Source organism: Gigantopelta aegis, chromosome 9, assembly GCF_016097555.1.
Source record: "Gigantopelta aegis isolate Gae_Host chromosome 9, Gae_host_genome, whole genome shotgun sequence".
Classification (NCBI taxonomy): Eukaryota; Metazoa; Mollusca; class Gastropoda; order Neomphalida; family Peltospiridae; genus Gigantopelta; species Gigantopelta aegis.
In genome coordinates this window covers 68,431,428-68,448,905 of record NC_054707.1, presented here as the reverse complement: position 1 = coordinate 68,448,905, position 17,478 = coordinate 68,431,428, and the positions used below count along the sequence as shown (strand labels likewise).

The following is a 17,478-nucleotide window of genomic DNA, read 5'->3' as shown; positions in this document are numbered from 1 at the left end:
ATCATATATATAGCCTCATCAATACTCCCAATTTCAGACTCCCAATAAAAGTTACAATTTTTTTTAAATGAAGCTGCTCACAGGTTGTCATGAGATTCCCTCAATCATGGTTCGATTAAAATGGTTTGGGTGATACAATAGCAAGGTTTGGTATTCCAAATTAATGTAATTGTCATTTATAATCCATATTTAGAGAAATAAGGCCCACTAAATCTGTGATTGAGCGCCTTTAAGGGTCACTTGCTAATTTCATCTAAATAAAATTAAATTCCATAGACAAGGCCTGTGTCTGGTTTATACCCAACCCATTTTGCATTTGTTAGATATAAATTGTTAGTGCTTTACTAATGGCATAAAACATTTTTCAATACCAAAATTTTGGTATTTTGAAATTTGCTTGCTACAGTAAATTGGTATTGACATGATACCGATACCGAACGGTATATACACTATCATATCAGGGTTCATACACTTCAAACATTTTCATTTCCAGGACTTTTAAACAAAATAATTTCAGAACATTTTAACGACACCCGAGTAAACTGTTTATTCAGTGGTTGTTATGTCTCAAACATAAGCTACACCTAATCTAGATATATCACATGGATGTTAAAGTTGTAAAAATACATAAATTAAAAGATATTGTAGTGTGCAGATGTTTTTGACTGTGCGTGTGCATGCACCTATGTCTCAATGTTGGACCTCACAGCAAAATACTCCATAGCCATAATACATATCTAACCACATTGTGGATATGTTTTTTAAGGCATTCAATTATTTTTGGTCAAGATCCACTTATTTTTAGTCACGATTCAGAATTATATAACTTTATAGAGATGAGGCTTTTTGATTGCACCAAAGTCGAGGCGATAAACATTGTGCCCAAAATATATATGCCCAAATTGAGTATAAACAATGTTATAACTTATATGTTAACCTCAAAAATATCTTTAGTCAATAACACTAACATATTAAGCTTAATTTAACTGCTATAACTTGAAATGCATTTCAGCAACATCTTTACCACCTGTTAATAACATTACTATACTAACAAGATCCAAGAGTGCTCAGAACAGACAAAAAACCCCAGTTGTGCCCAAATTAATGAGATCTAAAACCCTGATAGTGATAGAATAATAATCCATCAAAGTATTTGAAAATTGATTAGCAACTACTGTTTAATATTTTAAAATTGTGTAGTGAATTCTGAAACTTGCGGCGCGATACTGAACAAAATAAAATGTTTTCTGGTCGTTATATAAAAATAAATAAATAAATAAATAAAATTTTATGTTTAATTTACATTATCCAGATTTAAACACTCACTCAGTGTTTCTGCCAGAAAGAAATTTTTGGGTATGGTGCTAGGGAATTGAATGCAACCAGTCAACAGGGAGTATGGGGGGTCTCTCCCAGAAAGAAAATGGGTTACGTTTTGGATTAGGGTTAAGAAAATCATACAGTAATGACAAGAGTAATTAATTTTGTCAAAATATAAACTTTTAAAACTAAAAATCTGCCAAAAAAAATGTGGGTACAACGCCATATCAGTGGTTGCAAAACAAGGTGTCGCGTGTCGCATGCGACGTTTACTACCCTACTACCCACGAATACAGTGTCCATTACTTCTCATTGCCTTTGTTTTTAAAATATATTTTGTTGTGATTCATGTGCACAGTAGACCCAGTGATTTTCCGCGATTTACATTTGGAAACGGAATTACGATTTTCCGCAAAGTTAAAAAAATTAATACTATTTTACTATTGCCACACGCTGTAAAACTGACGATTGACCAGTACTACTGGCAAACGCTAGACTGGATTATGCGCTTCACGGTAAACCAAATGGTCACATTGGGAACCAATCAAATACTTCTCGAACGTTAGCTGGCTGAACTTGGGGTTGGTTTACTGCTTAGTCTGTTGCGCCTGCGCAGATGGGACAGGTTTTTTTTCCAGGAGTAAATTTAGCCAGAAGGTTGTCGCTAACGCTTGTCTTGGAAGACAGATTTTTATGCTATACATTAAACTGAATGACCATTTCAGGAACCACCAGTCAAAATATGTTTGCAAATGTTTAGCAAAAAAACCAAAAACTGGCTGGCTAATCGTTGCACTGTAAATTTCCGCTGTGTCACGCGCACACTTCAATTTGCAGACGACGTTAGACTGTCAAAGAGATGATAAAATAAATGTTTACATTTTGTGAACTGAACCCTAAGCCTCGTTGAATAAAACAGTGCACTTATTGTTGGACAATCATGCTTTAGGCCTATGTAGTTATTATCATTGTAGCCTTTGCTCCTGATGTGATTTTCGCTACCAATATGTAGGCTTACTTTGATTTAATGAGGAATAGCGACGCATGTCGACACCAGTCACTGAGTCAATTTTCGGACCCTTTAATTTGTCACAACTTATGTTAGTTCAATTGTTAATTACATATTGTAGTCTGAAACGGAAATAAAACGGAATTTACAAAAACAAGAAACAAAAAATAGCTTCTTTTTTTTATTTTTTAAACGGAAAACCACTGAATCATACTTGTTCTATTCTTGGGCCAACAATTTCACCAACTATAGTATATACATTACAAGTGGACCACATTGCACACTTCTGTGGTAACAGACTCCGGCCCGTAGAGCACCCCCCCGTGTTCCCCCATTACTGAGTGTCTGTAGCTCTCGATAAACCCCCAACTCCTACTCTGTCAGTTCCAACGCCTACTAGTACTTCGTTTTGCAACCGCTGCATATCCATTTTACCCTCTGGCTATATATATATATATATATATATATATATATATATATATACTTACTGCAATACTTTTTTAAAACGTGTGTTAAATCGAGTGCATTTAAAAAATCTCCTGCTTTTTGACAAAATCTCCTGCTTGTTCAACACACACCTCCTGCTTTCTATTGACTAAAGGTTTACAGGTCTGGTCAGTACTTATATAATACCTTAAATTGTCAATTATTTGTGGGTTTTTTAAAAGTATCTTATTGAATTAAAAAACCCAAAATTAATTAATAAAATTGTTATTTATTTAGTGAATTGGTCTCTTCTGGACTTCTGACACAAGGTTACTGTCTGGGACTTCATCATGCATTTGTCTGCTAATGTCTCGCTATACAGATGCAATGCAGATAAAAGCTACACAGATGCATTGCAGACAAAGACAGTGTTTCTGCCAGATAAATTGTTTTGGATACATATCATGATATGGCACAATGGAATTGAATGCAACCACAGTCAACAGGGGGTATGGGGGGCCTCCCTAAGAAAGAAAATGGGTTAAGTTTAGCATTACGGTTAAGAAATCTATTATCATTACAGTAATGATAAAAGTAATTAATTTTATCAGAAAGTTAACTTCAAACAATAAAATCTGCAAACACATTTGGGTGTGGCACCATACCCGTTTGAAAGAGAATACTCGTTTAATGATAGAATTGATGTAAATATGTTGGGGTTACTGTTGGTTTTCATGTGTACATAATAAAAATAAAAAAAGTTATTAAAGGTAAAATTAGCCATCTGTACTAGACTGTAGGGTCTGGATACCAAAGAACACGACAACAGGTACATGTAATTCAAACCCTCCTTGTGTTCTTGCCATCCTAACCGATTGTGTAATCGTTGATGTCAACCAATTATAAAATATGATATTACAACCATTCCCAACATTAATGTTTAGGAGAATTTTTTTTTTAAACAAATGTATTATTGTCAATGTAGCGTCTTTTAATTTATGTGATCATGGACCCCCGAAAAAAAAAATATATCACAGAATTTAGTTTACAACTGAAAGGGAATTTCTGATTTTTAGATTTGTTTATTTTCTGGTATTGTTTCTTTTTAACATACTTCCGTATAAACATTTATTATATATTTTAAATTATATATATATATATGTTATATTTAATATTATTTATATAAAAAAAACCTTGCAACATTTTCTAATGCCAATACATACTGGAATCTGATGTACTAGTTAGTATGATGTACAGTTGGTTGCTGTACATACAGATACATGTACACATCTGTACCATAACGTGAACTTATTTCAGTTATGAAAATATAGCAAAATAATTAAAATGTTCTTTGCGTCTATACACTTTACAGGCAATCTGATTGGTCCAGAGGTGCTTACTTTTTTTCTTTCATATCTCAATGAACCGAAAAAAATTAAGCCACGGCTACTACCCACCCCCACTGACTCGCACTATTTTAGTGCCTCAAGCCAGATTATTCAGGCAACCATATTTAGATATTTTGAAAAAAACACACGTGAAAGATACAAAAGCAATAAAAAAATATATATATGATAAATTAATTATGGAAAAAGTTATAGCAGAGTAGACATGTATACACACTGATTAAAAAACCAAAACAAACCTCTTTGCTAATCATGACATGAGACTCAGTCGGTGGTCAAAGAAATGTAAGAAACTTCACGGCTGTAACTTACTTGTAAACGTTGTTCTACAGCTGTTGGCGAAAATTAAATGGTTCCCCCGATAGCACAAATGTTACTAAAAAACATGAATTGGACAATTCCTTCCAATATAACTAAATGATCCGTAAAAATGCACAGAGCAGCTAGAGGAAATGGCGTCACTTATCACAATTACGTCATTTACCAAATGATGTCATTTAAAAAAATCACCTGATTCAAATAATAGTGAATGAACGTTTGCATTCTCACGCGACCTAAGTATCAATGAAGTTTACACAAACAATACTACAGGTGTATTTAAAGCTAAACAAAATAAATTCAGTTATGTATTGTTAAAGTATGCATATATACATTTAATTATACGATCTGACCATAATTATTTTTTCGGTTCATATTTGGAAACGTAACAACATAATGAACATTTGTAAAATGTAAGGCATTTTCAATATAGTAATTCATATGGGAGAATGTCACATTATTTGTAACAAAAACTTAAATCATCACTCAAGTGACATTAATTTGAAACTTTATTAATAAAAAACCCCATGAGTACAGGGCTAAGTCTGGCGGTTGCCAAATTCATCAATTGCGACAACAAACAACAACTGGCGAATTTTATTTTAATTTGACAAAATAATTTCATGAAATAATTGATATTTTGTTATAAAACAACTGGGTTTCTGCAGTTTTTGAAGTTTAGTAGACAATTTGGCGAAATGTTTTGCTGACCCAGAGCCAGCCCTGCAATTACCACCCCCCCCCCCAAAAACACAGAATTTGCCAAAATGAGAAAAAGGACTGGCCAAAATGTGAAACGGAAAGTCATCACCTCTTATTACTGATTTGACTTGTACTGTTTTTACATGATGCTACTGGATAAAGTTATTGTTTGATTTGTTTAACAACACCACTAAAGCACATTGACTTATTAATCATCAGATATTGGATGTAAAACATATATGGTAAATTTTACTCATCTAGTCTTAAGAGGAAACCTTCTACATTTTTTCCTTAGCAGCAACGGATCTTTTAACAGGGAACATTTTGTTTTCAAAATCATGACTAGAGATATTTCTAGTCAATTAAAAATTGATTAGCAAGTTCTACTGTTTAATGTGATCTCTGAAACTTGCATAATGATCACCAAATAACCATGTGTGATAAATCATTATTACTATGGTTCTTTTCAGAGGTATAATTAAGTTTAATACCAGGTGAGCAATTCAGGCCTGAGGGCCTGTTGTTATATAATCAATTTTAGCATGTTGTTTGTTCAGTTAATCACTGACAAAACAATTGCATAACATCATCAAATGAATTTTTTCTTTTTGTGCACGTACAACCTGAGTCTTAAGCTTATTTTCATTGAGACATAATTAATGTTCTGCTATTGTTGTCAACGGTGTGTACCGTTTTATGGCAAATATTGAAACATTTTTTACAGTGTGTTAGTGACGGTTAGACCTAATAAAAAATATGTGTTTCCCGACCTACCCTAATATTTATGTAGCAACCCTGAATTTTTTTGAAGCAAAAACAAAATCCAAAAAAATCATGATCTCTGATGTTTTTGCTATCAACAAACTAGATCTGAAACACCTTGACTAATTACGGTTTCTCAGTTTGATTCGATATTAAAAAAAAGAGAGAAAAAAATTCTTACCTACCTACCCTCTTTTTTTTTTTCAAGAATGAAACATGAAACACAGATGTATATCTATATTTTTAGATCTTACATGTATACTACTACTAGTAAATGTGTCTATATTTCAGACTACCATTCTGAATCCTTACTTTTGAACAAATTGTGAATGCATAACTGACTAAAATGTTCCAACCCAAAACTAAAATATTCTTGTCTTCCAAGTTCTAACAATTAGTAACATACATGTAGATCTGTTCATCACAGGATGGGACTAGAGAATGCACCACTATCGACACTGAATCAAAAGGGTCCTAAAACCATTGAAAGGTCCTCCGGTAGGTATTGTAAGAGGGAAATTAACATACAATGAACGAAAGGTGAAAATTGTTCAGTACATGTATCCAATTAAAAAAGGAAATGCCAAAGTGACCAAATTTGTTTCAAGTGCACATGTATGTACATACTGAAAAATATTTCAGAAAGTACTGTAAGAAAACATGAAATATGTCTACTTAAAAGTGAAAAAGGTTAATCCAGCAGGTGGAATTGTCAAGATTTTACTGGGGACAGTTATCAACGCTTTCTAACCATCAGAGACCAATCTATATAAATTCTGCACAATCTGTGTTTACAAAATGGTAGTCAGACTCAAAGATTCCTGTTTTTCCTGTAGTGTGTATTAGTGATTAATAATAATATGTGGGAAAAAACACGTTATCAGGAAGCTTCAATATTATCGATTATATAGAGATAAACAAAATATAGGAACAGTGTAAAACATCTAGGAAAGTTGTATTAGAGTGGGAACCTTCGACTATTCTTTGATAGGCAGAGATTGTGCAGAATTTATATAGATCGGACTCTGACTGTTAGAGAGCATTGACAACAGGCCATAGGTCTGTCTAGCCCTCTTATCGTCAGAGTAGTACTCGGGCTAGTGTCAGTATTCAATGTATTATTCCCGTATCGAACTAGCTAGCTGGTGGTCAAAACAAGTTGAAATTATTGGAATTGAAAACAAAAACCAAATCAGTTGTTTTAGATGGTTAATTGCCCCCTCCCCCCTAGATGCTGTTCCAGCAGATAAAATAGAGATATCATCTAAATTTAAATCTTATTGATCAATATAATACAGAAAACTGTGATTGATCCCTACTTAAGAAAAACAAACAAACTGGGATTGGCTGTCGATTACCCAGCATTTTAGATTTTTGATGTGTTCAAAGTAAACTGACAATGACAGGGTAAGTGAAATTAACAAAGTCCCATTTTCATTGTGGCTAGGTGTACAGGTGAATTACAGTCGCTTCATCTCTGGAAATGGCGTTTTATTAATTCTAACATTACACATTTGTTATTTTTTATTAAACTGTCTGTATGTGTTGGTGGTCCAGGTATGCTTCTTTCGAACACATATTGAGTCAATTGACATAACTTCATAAGACTCATATTTGACCTGACTGTACCTTTAATTCTGGTTAAAACTGTTAAAGGGATACAATATTAATTTAATAAAGCAAAGCCCTGATCCTATTTTCTAAAAACAAATCTCAACAAAAACCAATAACAAAAAAGTGATAATTATAATGAGATCAATATTAACAAAGAGGAAATGACACACTGTCACAGAGTCTGACCTGCTGTTCAGCCAGATTTGCTCCCCAGCCAAAACACACAAACAAGGGGGAAAATAAAGTACGAATTACACAAATTAAATAACAATTTATAAATTAAGAGCATAATACTCACCCACAATAACACCGAGAACAGTACAAGAAAGCATTTCACCATGAAAAACTGCCTCATTTTGATGAATTCTTGATATCCGTCATCGATTCATGATTCTCTACAACTTGTTTTCTGTCTCACTTTTTCTCCATAGAGGGCGCTCGCCACTGCGGTGGTATTTTCCTCCAAAAAACCACAAAGCACTTGAATTAAGTAAGCGAGTGCTGTCAAAGATCTAATCAGACATATTTTATGCACATTTTTCTAAAACTATATATATTTTTTAATTTATTTATTTGTATCTACGAAGACGCAGTCCTTGGTGCACCTGTGGAGAGGTGGTTTAATAGGAAGACAGGATCTAGCGTTTTATTATTGAAATTAATGTGTATAGTGGGGCAGATAAGTGAAAAATCGTTCTCTTTGTGATAAAAGCATCAGTTTTGACATGTGCAACGCTCTTGAGACACGAAATAGAAAAACACCTCGTTAGCCACTTAACAATTTAAAATGGTCGCCGTTTTACGCACACAAAAATGTCGTAACCAGCACAAAAGTTGATCCTGTGGACCGATTTGGATGATTTTTTGTATCAAACCACATGTTCTTTAACATGCTGAAATAAACAATGCAACTTTAAAATATCCCAGAAGCTACTTTTGTTTGTTTCTTGTAGATTATATTAAAAATGTATACCAAAAATGAAAAGAGAGGAGAAATCTCCACTTATCAGCAAAATTGTATTAATCACTGATTACCTTACAATTGGAATAGTAATGCCAATATGTAATAAAAATCAGTTCATCATAATCGTCAGTTCTATAATTAGAATATTGGCATCATTTGCTGTTCGGCGGCATCGACACCTGCAGCTGTGCAGGACCTATCATACAAAGTTAATACAAATTGCTCGAGCATCTTCAGGTCACAGTCCTCCACTGTCGATGGGTATTTGATAATCTTGGCAAAGACATCAACGGCCTATGGACACCTCCCAGGTCTACCATACAGTCTTCTTTCCCTTTTCACGAAGGCACAGATGACATCACAACCAATGAAAGCACGGAAGAAAAGAATCCCTTTGGTCTTCTCTGGACCTACTGAGGAATTGATGACATGCACAGGAATCCACCTCAAGGTGTGCCCTTGGCCGAAGACAACTCACAGCTGCTGCTGGTCAATCTTCTGTAAGGAAAAGAAAGAAATGTTTTATTTAACGACGTACTCAACACATTTTATTTACGGTTATATGGCGTCAAACATATGGTTATAGACCACACAGATAATGAGAGAGGAAACCCGCTGTCGCCACTTGATGGGCTACTCTTTTTGATTAGCAGCAAGGGATCTTGTATATGCACCATCCCACAGACAGGGTAGTAGATATCCTAAATCGACCGCGCATTAAGCGAACGCTTTACCACTGGGTTACGTCCCGCCCCACTTCATGAATAAGAAACCTTCTCCTCCACAAGTTCAAGGCTTGGCTATGCATGTCGTCGACGTTCTTAGATCACAACTCACTCTGGAGTACGAATGGCTAGTTCTCGTTCCAACTAATGCACCACAACTGGACAACGGTGACACATATGTTCTGGTTATATTAATTAGTGTATTGCTATCCTTACAGAAGATAGGGGCGGGACGTAGCCCAGTGGTACAGCGCTCGCTCGATGCGCAGTCGGTCTGGGATCGATCCCCGTCGGTGGGCACATTGGGCTATTTCTCGTTCCAGCCAGTGCACCACGACTGGTATATCAAAGGCCGTGTTATGTACTATCCTGTCGTTGGGATGGTGCATATAAAAGATCCCTTGCTGCTAATCAAAAAGAGTAGCCCATGAAGTGGCGACAGCTGGTTTCCTCTCTCAATACCTTTGTGGTCCTTAACCATATGTCTGACGCCATATAACAGTAAATAAAATGTGTTGAGTGCATCGTTAAATAAAAAAACATTTCTTTCTTTCCGTATTCATGAATTATACTGGGCGGACGTTAGTGAAAGACCTGGAGAGTTTCTTGGTCTAGCTCTGCTCAGGTTGTATTGGTTGACGCGTTTCTCCTTCATTATCAGATGTTGGTTGCTGGAATACCAAAATACTGGTACCATGACAAGATATCACTGTAGTCGCATTTCGGTTGTTATATTACTGATATGCACATTCTGTAATGGATAATTTTCTGGAATCTACACTTCCGAATGTATTCTCCAACTTAATCCATTATTCATTAAAAAAAAAAATACGTGACTGCTAAATTAACTTCTATTTCATCTTTTATTTAATGAAAATATTGATTAAAATGACAAAACAAATATTTACAAAACTAATAACCAAAAACGGTAGAATACTTTTGTACCTAACCTGAACGATTCGGTCAAGAAAACATCAGCTGTGGATAGCGTGATGCACGTAGGCTAAAGCGTTGTATTTGTTTACAACGTAGAAGTCCTGTCAGTAGTGAGTTCGAATCTCTCTGATTTCCAATTGCACTGTATTACAGGTGTTGATTCTTGAAAAGTAATCTTCACCTTGAACAATAGTGTGACATCGTAGAATATTCTGTAAATAAATGTTTTGTAAAATTATGTTGTTGGTTGTTTGTTTGTTTGTTTTTTGTTTTTTGAGGTGGTTGGGTTTTGTTGGGGGTTTTTTGGTTTGTTTCTGTACACATTTGATGCGTGGATCTTTCTAACAAATGACTCTCTCTCTCTCTCTCTCTCTCTCTCTCTCTCTCTCTCTCTCTCTCTCTCTCTCTCTCTCTCTCTCTCTCTTTAATTATTTAACAGCACCATTAGAACACAGACAGGACAGCACATGCAACGACCTTTGACCCACCAGTCGTAAACAAAGTGTCGCATCTGCCATATGTAAGATACATAATAACAATGGGAATGTGCATATAACAGATCCCTTGAGGTTTTCTACGAAAGTCAAAATTTTAAAAACAACTCATTTTGAGATAAATAAAAGTGAATACATCTATCCATCCATTCATCCATCCATCCATTAAAGCTGCTGGGTAAATCAACCATCGTTTTTAGTACTCACTGTAGCTGTTCACTAGCTTCTAAATGATATAGCTTTCTTTCTTTTTTTGGCTTATAAAGCCTTGAAATAAATTTGGATATTAAATAGAGAATAATACATGAGTTGCCGTTAGATACCATTGTTTTAAAATGTATATATCGAGAGAAAGCGAGTTTGATACGTTTTTAGACAACGAGTTGTGAGATAAATGGTATCTAACAGAAACGAATGTATTATTTTATTTCTTACATATCCTCAAAACCCAGGTTTTAAGCATATTTTAACATCTTTTTTTACTAAAAGTTATTTACAGCCATTGCACTTGTAGCTAACTTACGCGTCACAGACACATGATTGTCAGGTTAACTATACGTCACAGTGTAATTGATTTCCACTGTGTTGATTTTCATTTGATGTATGGCACTGGTGACCTGGTCATCACGTATGAGCAGCCAGTCGTATGTCTTGAAATTGTAAATGCAGGTACTTTTGTGTTATCAAAAATAACGCATGACGTTCTCACCAACGGGTGTGTAAGCAAATGATTTTGACTACCCGTGAAATGGTAGAGGGAGATAAGTCATGTCAGTTCATGAGAGTTGAATTTAAATATTTTTCTGCATTAGAACAGTTTAATAGAAGATAACATCTCTGACGCTGATGTTTGGGAGGAATCATATATTTCTATTAATACTGGTCACGGAAGTTAATTAGTTAAATGAGGGGTCGGATGATGTTGAATGTTTTTAAAAATTATTATATATTTTATTTATATTTATATTTTATTTAATTTAACCACATACTCAGCTCATTTTGTTTATTATGATATGCCGTCGGACATATGGTTGAGAACCACACAGATAATAAGAGTGGAAACCCGCTGCCGCCACGTTAATCGTTCCGATTAGCAGCAAATGATCTTTTATATGCAACATCCAACAGACAGGATAGTACATACCACAGCCTTTGTTACACCTGTTGTGGAGCTTGGCTGGAACGAGAAATAGCCCAATGGGCTCACCAACAGGGATCGATACTAGACCGACTTCGCACCAGGAGAGCGCTTCCTTGTTTTGCTTAATAACACCTCTAAAACACATTGATTTATTAATCATCGGCTTTTGATTGTAAAACATTAGGTAATTCTGACACGTAGTTTTCGTAGGTAACCTAGGGGGCGGAACTTAGTACACTGGTAAAGCGCTCGCCTGATGCGCAGTCGGTCTAATGTCGATCTCCGTCGGTGGGCCAACAAAACACTTTCGTTCCCTGCAAGTGCACCATGACTGGTATATCAAGTGCAGTGGTATCCTGTCTGTGGGATCGTGCATATAAAAGATCTTTTGCTGCTAATGGAATTATTTTTTTTAGCGGATTTCCTCTCTAAGAATATAATTATGTAAAAATTACCAAATGTTTGACATCCAATAGCCGATGATTAATAAAGTAATGTGCTGCAGTGGTGTCGTTAAACAAAGCACACTTAAACTTTTTGTTAAAATAATTCCACCTTGGCTTGACGTAAAAAGAAATATTTTATGCAATGAATATAATTATAAGTGAATACATCCATCCATCCATCAATCCATGGTGGGTAAATCGACCATCGTTGTTAGTACTCAGTAAAGATGTTCACTAGCTTCTAAATAATATAGTTTTTTTTCTCTCTCTCTCTCTCACTTATAAAACATTGAAATAAATTGGGTTATAAAATTGATTTTGATTACTCGTGAAATGGTAGAGGGAAATAATGACTTCAGTTTTAGAACAGTCCAATAGAAGAGAACATCTCTGAAGCTTATGTTTGAGTGGAATCATATATTTCTACAAAATACTAATCACGGAAGGTCATTAGTTAAATGAGGGGTCGGATAATGTTAATGTTTTTAAAATTTATTATATATTTTATTTATATTTTATTTTATTTAACCGCATAATCAACTCATTTTGTTTATGATGATATGCCGTCGGACATATGGTTAAGAACCACACAGATAGTAAGAGTGGAAACCCGCTGCCGGCACGATAATCTTTCCGATTAGCAGATGATCTTTTATATGCAGCAACCCACAGGCAGGATAGTACATTTAACGGCCTTTGTTGCACCAGTTGTGGACCATTGGCTGAAACGAGAAATTTCTACCAACAGGGATCGATCCTAGACCGACTCCGCATCAGGAGAGCGGTTGAACACGAGGCTACGTCTCGCTTACCTCCACCCATCCCTTTTGTTTTGTTTAACAACACCACTAGAACACGTTGATTTATTAAAATCGGGTTTTGATTGTAAAACATTAGATAATTGTGACACGTAGTCTTCGTAGGAAACCTAGAGGGCGGGACGTAGTCCAGTGGTAAAACGCTCGCCTGATGCGCAGTCGCTCCAGGATCGATCTCCGTCTGTGGGCCCATTGGGCTATTTCTCGTGCCAGCCAGTGCACTATGACTGGTATATCAAAGGCTGTGGCATCCTGTCTGTAGGATGGTGCATATAAAAGATCCCTTGCTACTAATGGAAAAAATGTAGCGGGATTCCTCTCTAAGACTATATCATATGTCACAATTACCAAATGTTTGACATCCATTAAATAAATTTTGACTTTCGTAGAAAACCCCAAGGGATCTGTTATATGCACATTTCCACTGTCGTTCCACTGTCAAAGGTCGTTGCATGTGCTGTCCTGTCTGTGTTCTAATGGTGCTGTTAAATAAATAAAAACGTTTGTCCAGATGGGGTGCAACTCAATGATGGAGAGATAGAGAGAGCTTCAATTGATAATAGACAGAGCCACGCATCAAATGTGTACAGAAACAAACAAACAAACAAAAAAACAAACAAAAAACAAAAACAACCCAACCCCCCAAAACAAAACAAACCACCAAAAACTTAATGTTATTTGCTATATCACATATGGTAGATGCGACACTTTGTCTTTAAAATAACGATTGCCCGGCTTACGACTGGTGGGTCAAAAGTCGTTGCATATGCTGTTCTGTCTGTGTTCACGAGAGAGAGAGTGAGAGAGAGAGAGAGAGAGAGAGAGAGAGAGAGAGAGAGAGAGAGAGAGAGAGAGAGAGAGAGAGAGAGAGAGAGAGAGAGAGAGAGAGAGAGTGAGTCAATTGCTAGTAAACAGATCCACGCATCAAACGTGCATAAAAACAAACAAACCAAAACAAAACAACCAACCAACATACTTTTACAAAAAAATTTTATTTACAAAATATATACTTAATCCATGCCTATGACGTCAGGGTATAGATTACTTTTCAAGAATCAACACCTATGAAACAATGCAGATAAAGATTCGAACCCACTACTGACAGAACTTGTACGTTGTAAACAAATACAACGCTTTAGCCCACGTGCATCACGCTCAATGCCAGCTATCGACAGCTGAGGTTTTCTTGACCGAATCGTTCAGGTTAGGTACAAAAGTATCCTACCGTTTTTGGTTATTAGTTTTGTAAATATTTGTTTTGCCATTTTAACCAATATTTTCATTTAAAAAAAAAATGAAATAGAAGTTAATTTATCAATCACGTAATTGGAAAATACACTCGGAAGTGTAGATTCCAGAAATTTCTCCATTACACAATGTGCATATCAGTAATATACTGAAGTTATATCCCACGAGAAAAGAATACAAAGTTTATCTTGCAAACACAAACGCTACTATATTTGATATCGACCGGTTATATAATACATGTAATGATCGTATACAATAGCAGACATAAACTGCTACTGTAGTCCTGTTCAATTGTTTAGACCCTTAGTTTTTGGCAAATGCTACGTTTAATTCCAATTCAATCCTTGTGGTCTTTACATTTGCATGAAAACAAACTCAAACCCCGACAGGTTTTATATACAATTAATCATCTAAAATGCACAAAGTTGACTTACTGTAAATCATGAAATTAATGCGTCATGATATTATTGCGTCCGTACATGAGTGAACAAAAATGCGTATTTTTATTAATGCGTCGGGCAAAAGTCCACATCACATAAAAACCACAGTTGTATTCTTATTATATTGTTTGGGCTTCATCTTTCATGTTAAAAGAAGTCAGTAGTTGTTTTGACAGCTACTACATAATCTGAAGCTAATCGCATGGTGGGTCGACCAGGCAGCCCTAATTACTTAAAGTAGTGTAATTAGTATAACTAGGCCCTACACCTTATTGTTAAGGTTATGCCTCGCACTTTTGTGTGGTGATTGCTTCTAATTAATCCACCAGTAGGAATAAAAGGTAAACGGGTCGCTATTGCAGGGCACAATATTTCACGCGAACGCAGACGTATTATTCTAACAAATGTTTTAGACTGATTTTATACAATTGATGCGCAGCACAGGAATAGACGTTAACAAATGCGATATATTGCAACAGTGACAACTTGCGACCAGTCTAACTTAAAATGCCATGTATAGAGTCGAGCCAAATGGTTTGAAGAAATATGCACGGATTGTTGGTTGCGGTTATATAATTTTCTACTGTTTCATTTTTGAAGGAATATATTTAGTAATAAAATTTGTTGATGATAATTTCACAAATGTTCAAAACAGTTTAAATGTATACAGTAATCCAGAAGTGTAAGAACATTTGAAAAATACTCACATCGCAAAATGAACTTTTTAAAAACAAAACATTTGGAACATCACTGTATTATATAACCGCTATGATATTCCAGGAAAGTGAAAATAGAATGGCAACATCGAAACGAAAGAAAGATTCTTGAAGTATTCACAAAACGACATTTAACAAAAATAGTTTTTTGTATTTTGTTTCATCTTTATATTATAAAAGTTTTATTTTATTTAGAAGTATTATAGTAAAATCCTGCAAATTTTTTGTATTGGGAATGAGACTAAACAAAATGCGTCAAGTTATTATTGCGTCGATGTGTTCGCCGCATTTTTCGCATTAATTACTTGCTCGCATTAATTTCATGATTTACAGTATTTCCATTTTACAAAAATCTCTGTATATTTTGAATGCACGTTCATCCTCCTATAAATAACTACGGCTATTTGCATAACAAAAGATTAGAATACGAGGCTACGTGTAGGCGTTATAGCTTGTTTCATTCAGTCAGGGTTATAAATGTTTTGAAATGTAAAATGTGTGACAGCTTTGTCCAACCTTTTCTTTAAACATATACGTAAAAATACATGTAACCATTCCATATACATGAATCAATTTTGCCAATACATGATTTAGTTGAATTTTTACATTCCGTATTTTACCTAACACAACTACATACGAAGCCAGCGGTGGGTGTGCGGTTGGGCAGAGGGCCACGCTTCCACCACTATTCGCGGCTATACAATATTATTGCCACGTGTGTGTGCAATATGTCACAATGAACATCACGAGATTAAGACCTCACCCCACCCCTCAATAAAAGGAAACGTGGCCTTCAGCTCAACACTTGCCCGTGCATTAGTACATATTAGTGCACATTATTCATGGGCATACAACCTGTTAGTTATAATGTATCAACCTATCTTATAGTTACATTACAGTGTTTTATCCCCAATAGCACCCAAACATATTTATTTTTTATATCAGTACATTACATTAATGAAATAGGCGCGGATCCAGAAGTTTTTTAATAGTGGGGGCCCAAAACCCGTTGTTGCTTTTGAACAGGTGGATGGGATAAGTTTTCATTTTTTGTGTATTCTGTAATATATATTGTTTGACAAAAATTTAGTGGGCGTGTCACCTGGACTCACCGCCTGAATCCGCGCCTGAATTGTTTATTGACTTATGTTTCCAAATTGTTTCTTAAATATAGGTCATACTACAATATATTCCGCTAGGAAGGTGGAAAAGAACATTAGTTTGAAACACATTATAGAGTGATGCTTTTGTTATGCAAATAACCGTAGTTATTTATAGGACAAACAACCTGCATTCAAAACATACAGAGAATTTTGTAAAATGGAAATAGTCAACTTTGTGCATTTTAAATTTGAGGGTAAACTGGTGGAAACACATGGTAAAAAGGTCTCAGGTTAGCACATTTTGCCCGAATATCTGTATATTTTTACCCGAATATGAGATTTTGCTCCAGCACTCGGAGCAAAACCTACCTCCTGCCCCATGTCTCGTACGCTTATGGTGATCTTAGCTATTAAAGCACCGTGTGGGTTGTTCTGATTATGCGATTAGTCGCCCCGACTTGTCACATGCGATCTACTGTGAGAACACGTAAATCGGAACGACTTTAGTCTTATACGTTCCGGTATCTGTAGGGCCAACAGATCGGAAGTGACAAGTCGGTGCGACCAATCGCATAATGAGAACGCCCCTTTAAGTGCATAAGATAGTTAGGCACTTCAGGTGATTTTAAAAGCGTTAAGATCGCTTCATTCCCCATTCTTCCCCACCGCCACAAGATAAAACCGATATCCAAGCTACGTCACTGAACACTTTGTCATTATAGGCATTTATAGGCCACTGCACAAATCACTAGTATACGAGAAACTACTAAGCAAAACCAATATATATTACAGAAACAAACACAGTTTAGTAGGCTACATATTTACAATTAATGTCATACCTGCTTAATTATACTGTCATAGGAAAACTGTTATAGAAATGACCATGAGGG

At 35.5% G+C, this 17,478-nt stretch overlaps 1 protein-coding gene across 1 annotated transcript in view; it reads right to left on the bottom strand.

The window, feature by feature from the left end:
• The window catches only part of LOC121380337 (CD81 antigen-like), a 42,035-nt gene extending 34,048 nt beyond the window's left edge, over window positions 1-7,987 (bottom strand). The window contains exon 1 of the mRNA XM_041509118.1: window positions 7,856-7,987. Coding sequence (XP_041365052.1) covers window positions 7,856-7,912 — 57 coding nt within the window. The 5' untranslated portion in view covers window positions 7,913-7,987. The remainder of the gene's footprint in view (window positions 1-7,855) is intronic.
• Window positions 7,988-17,478: the final 9,491 nt, after the last annotated feature.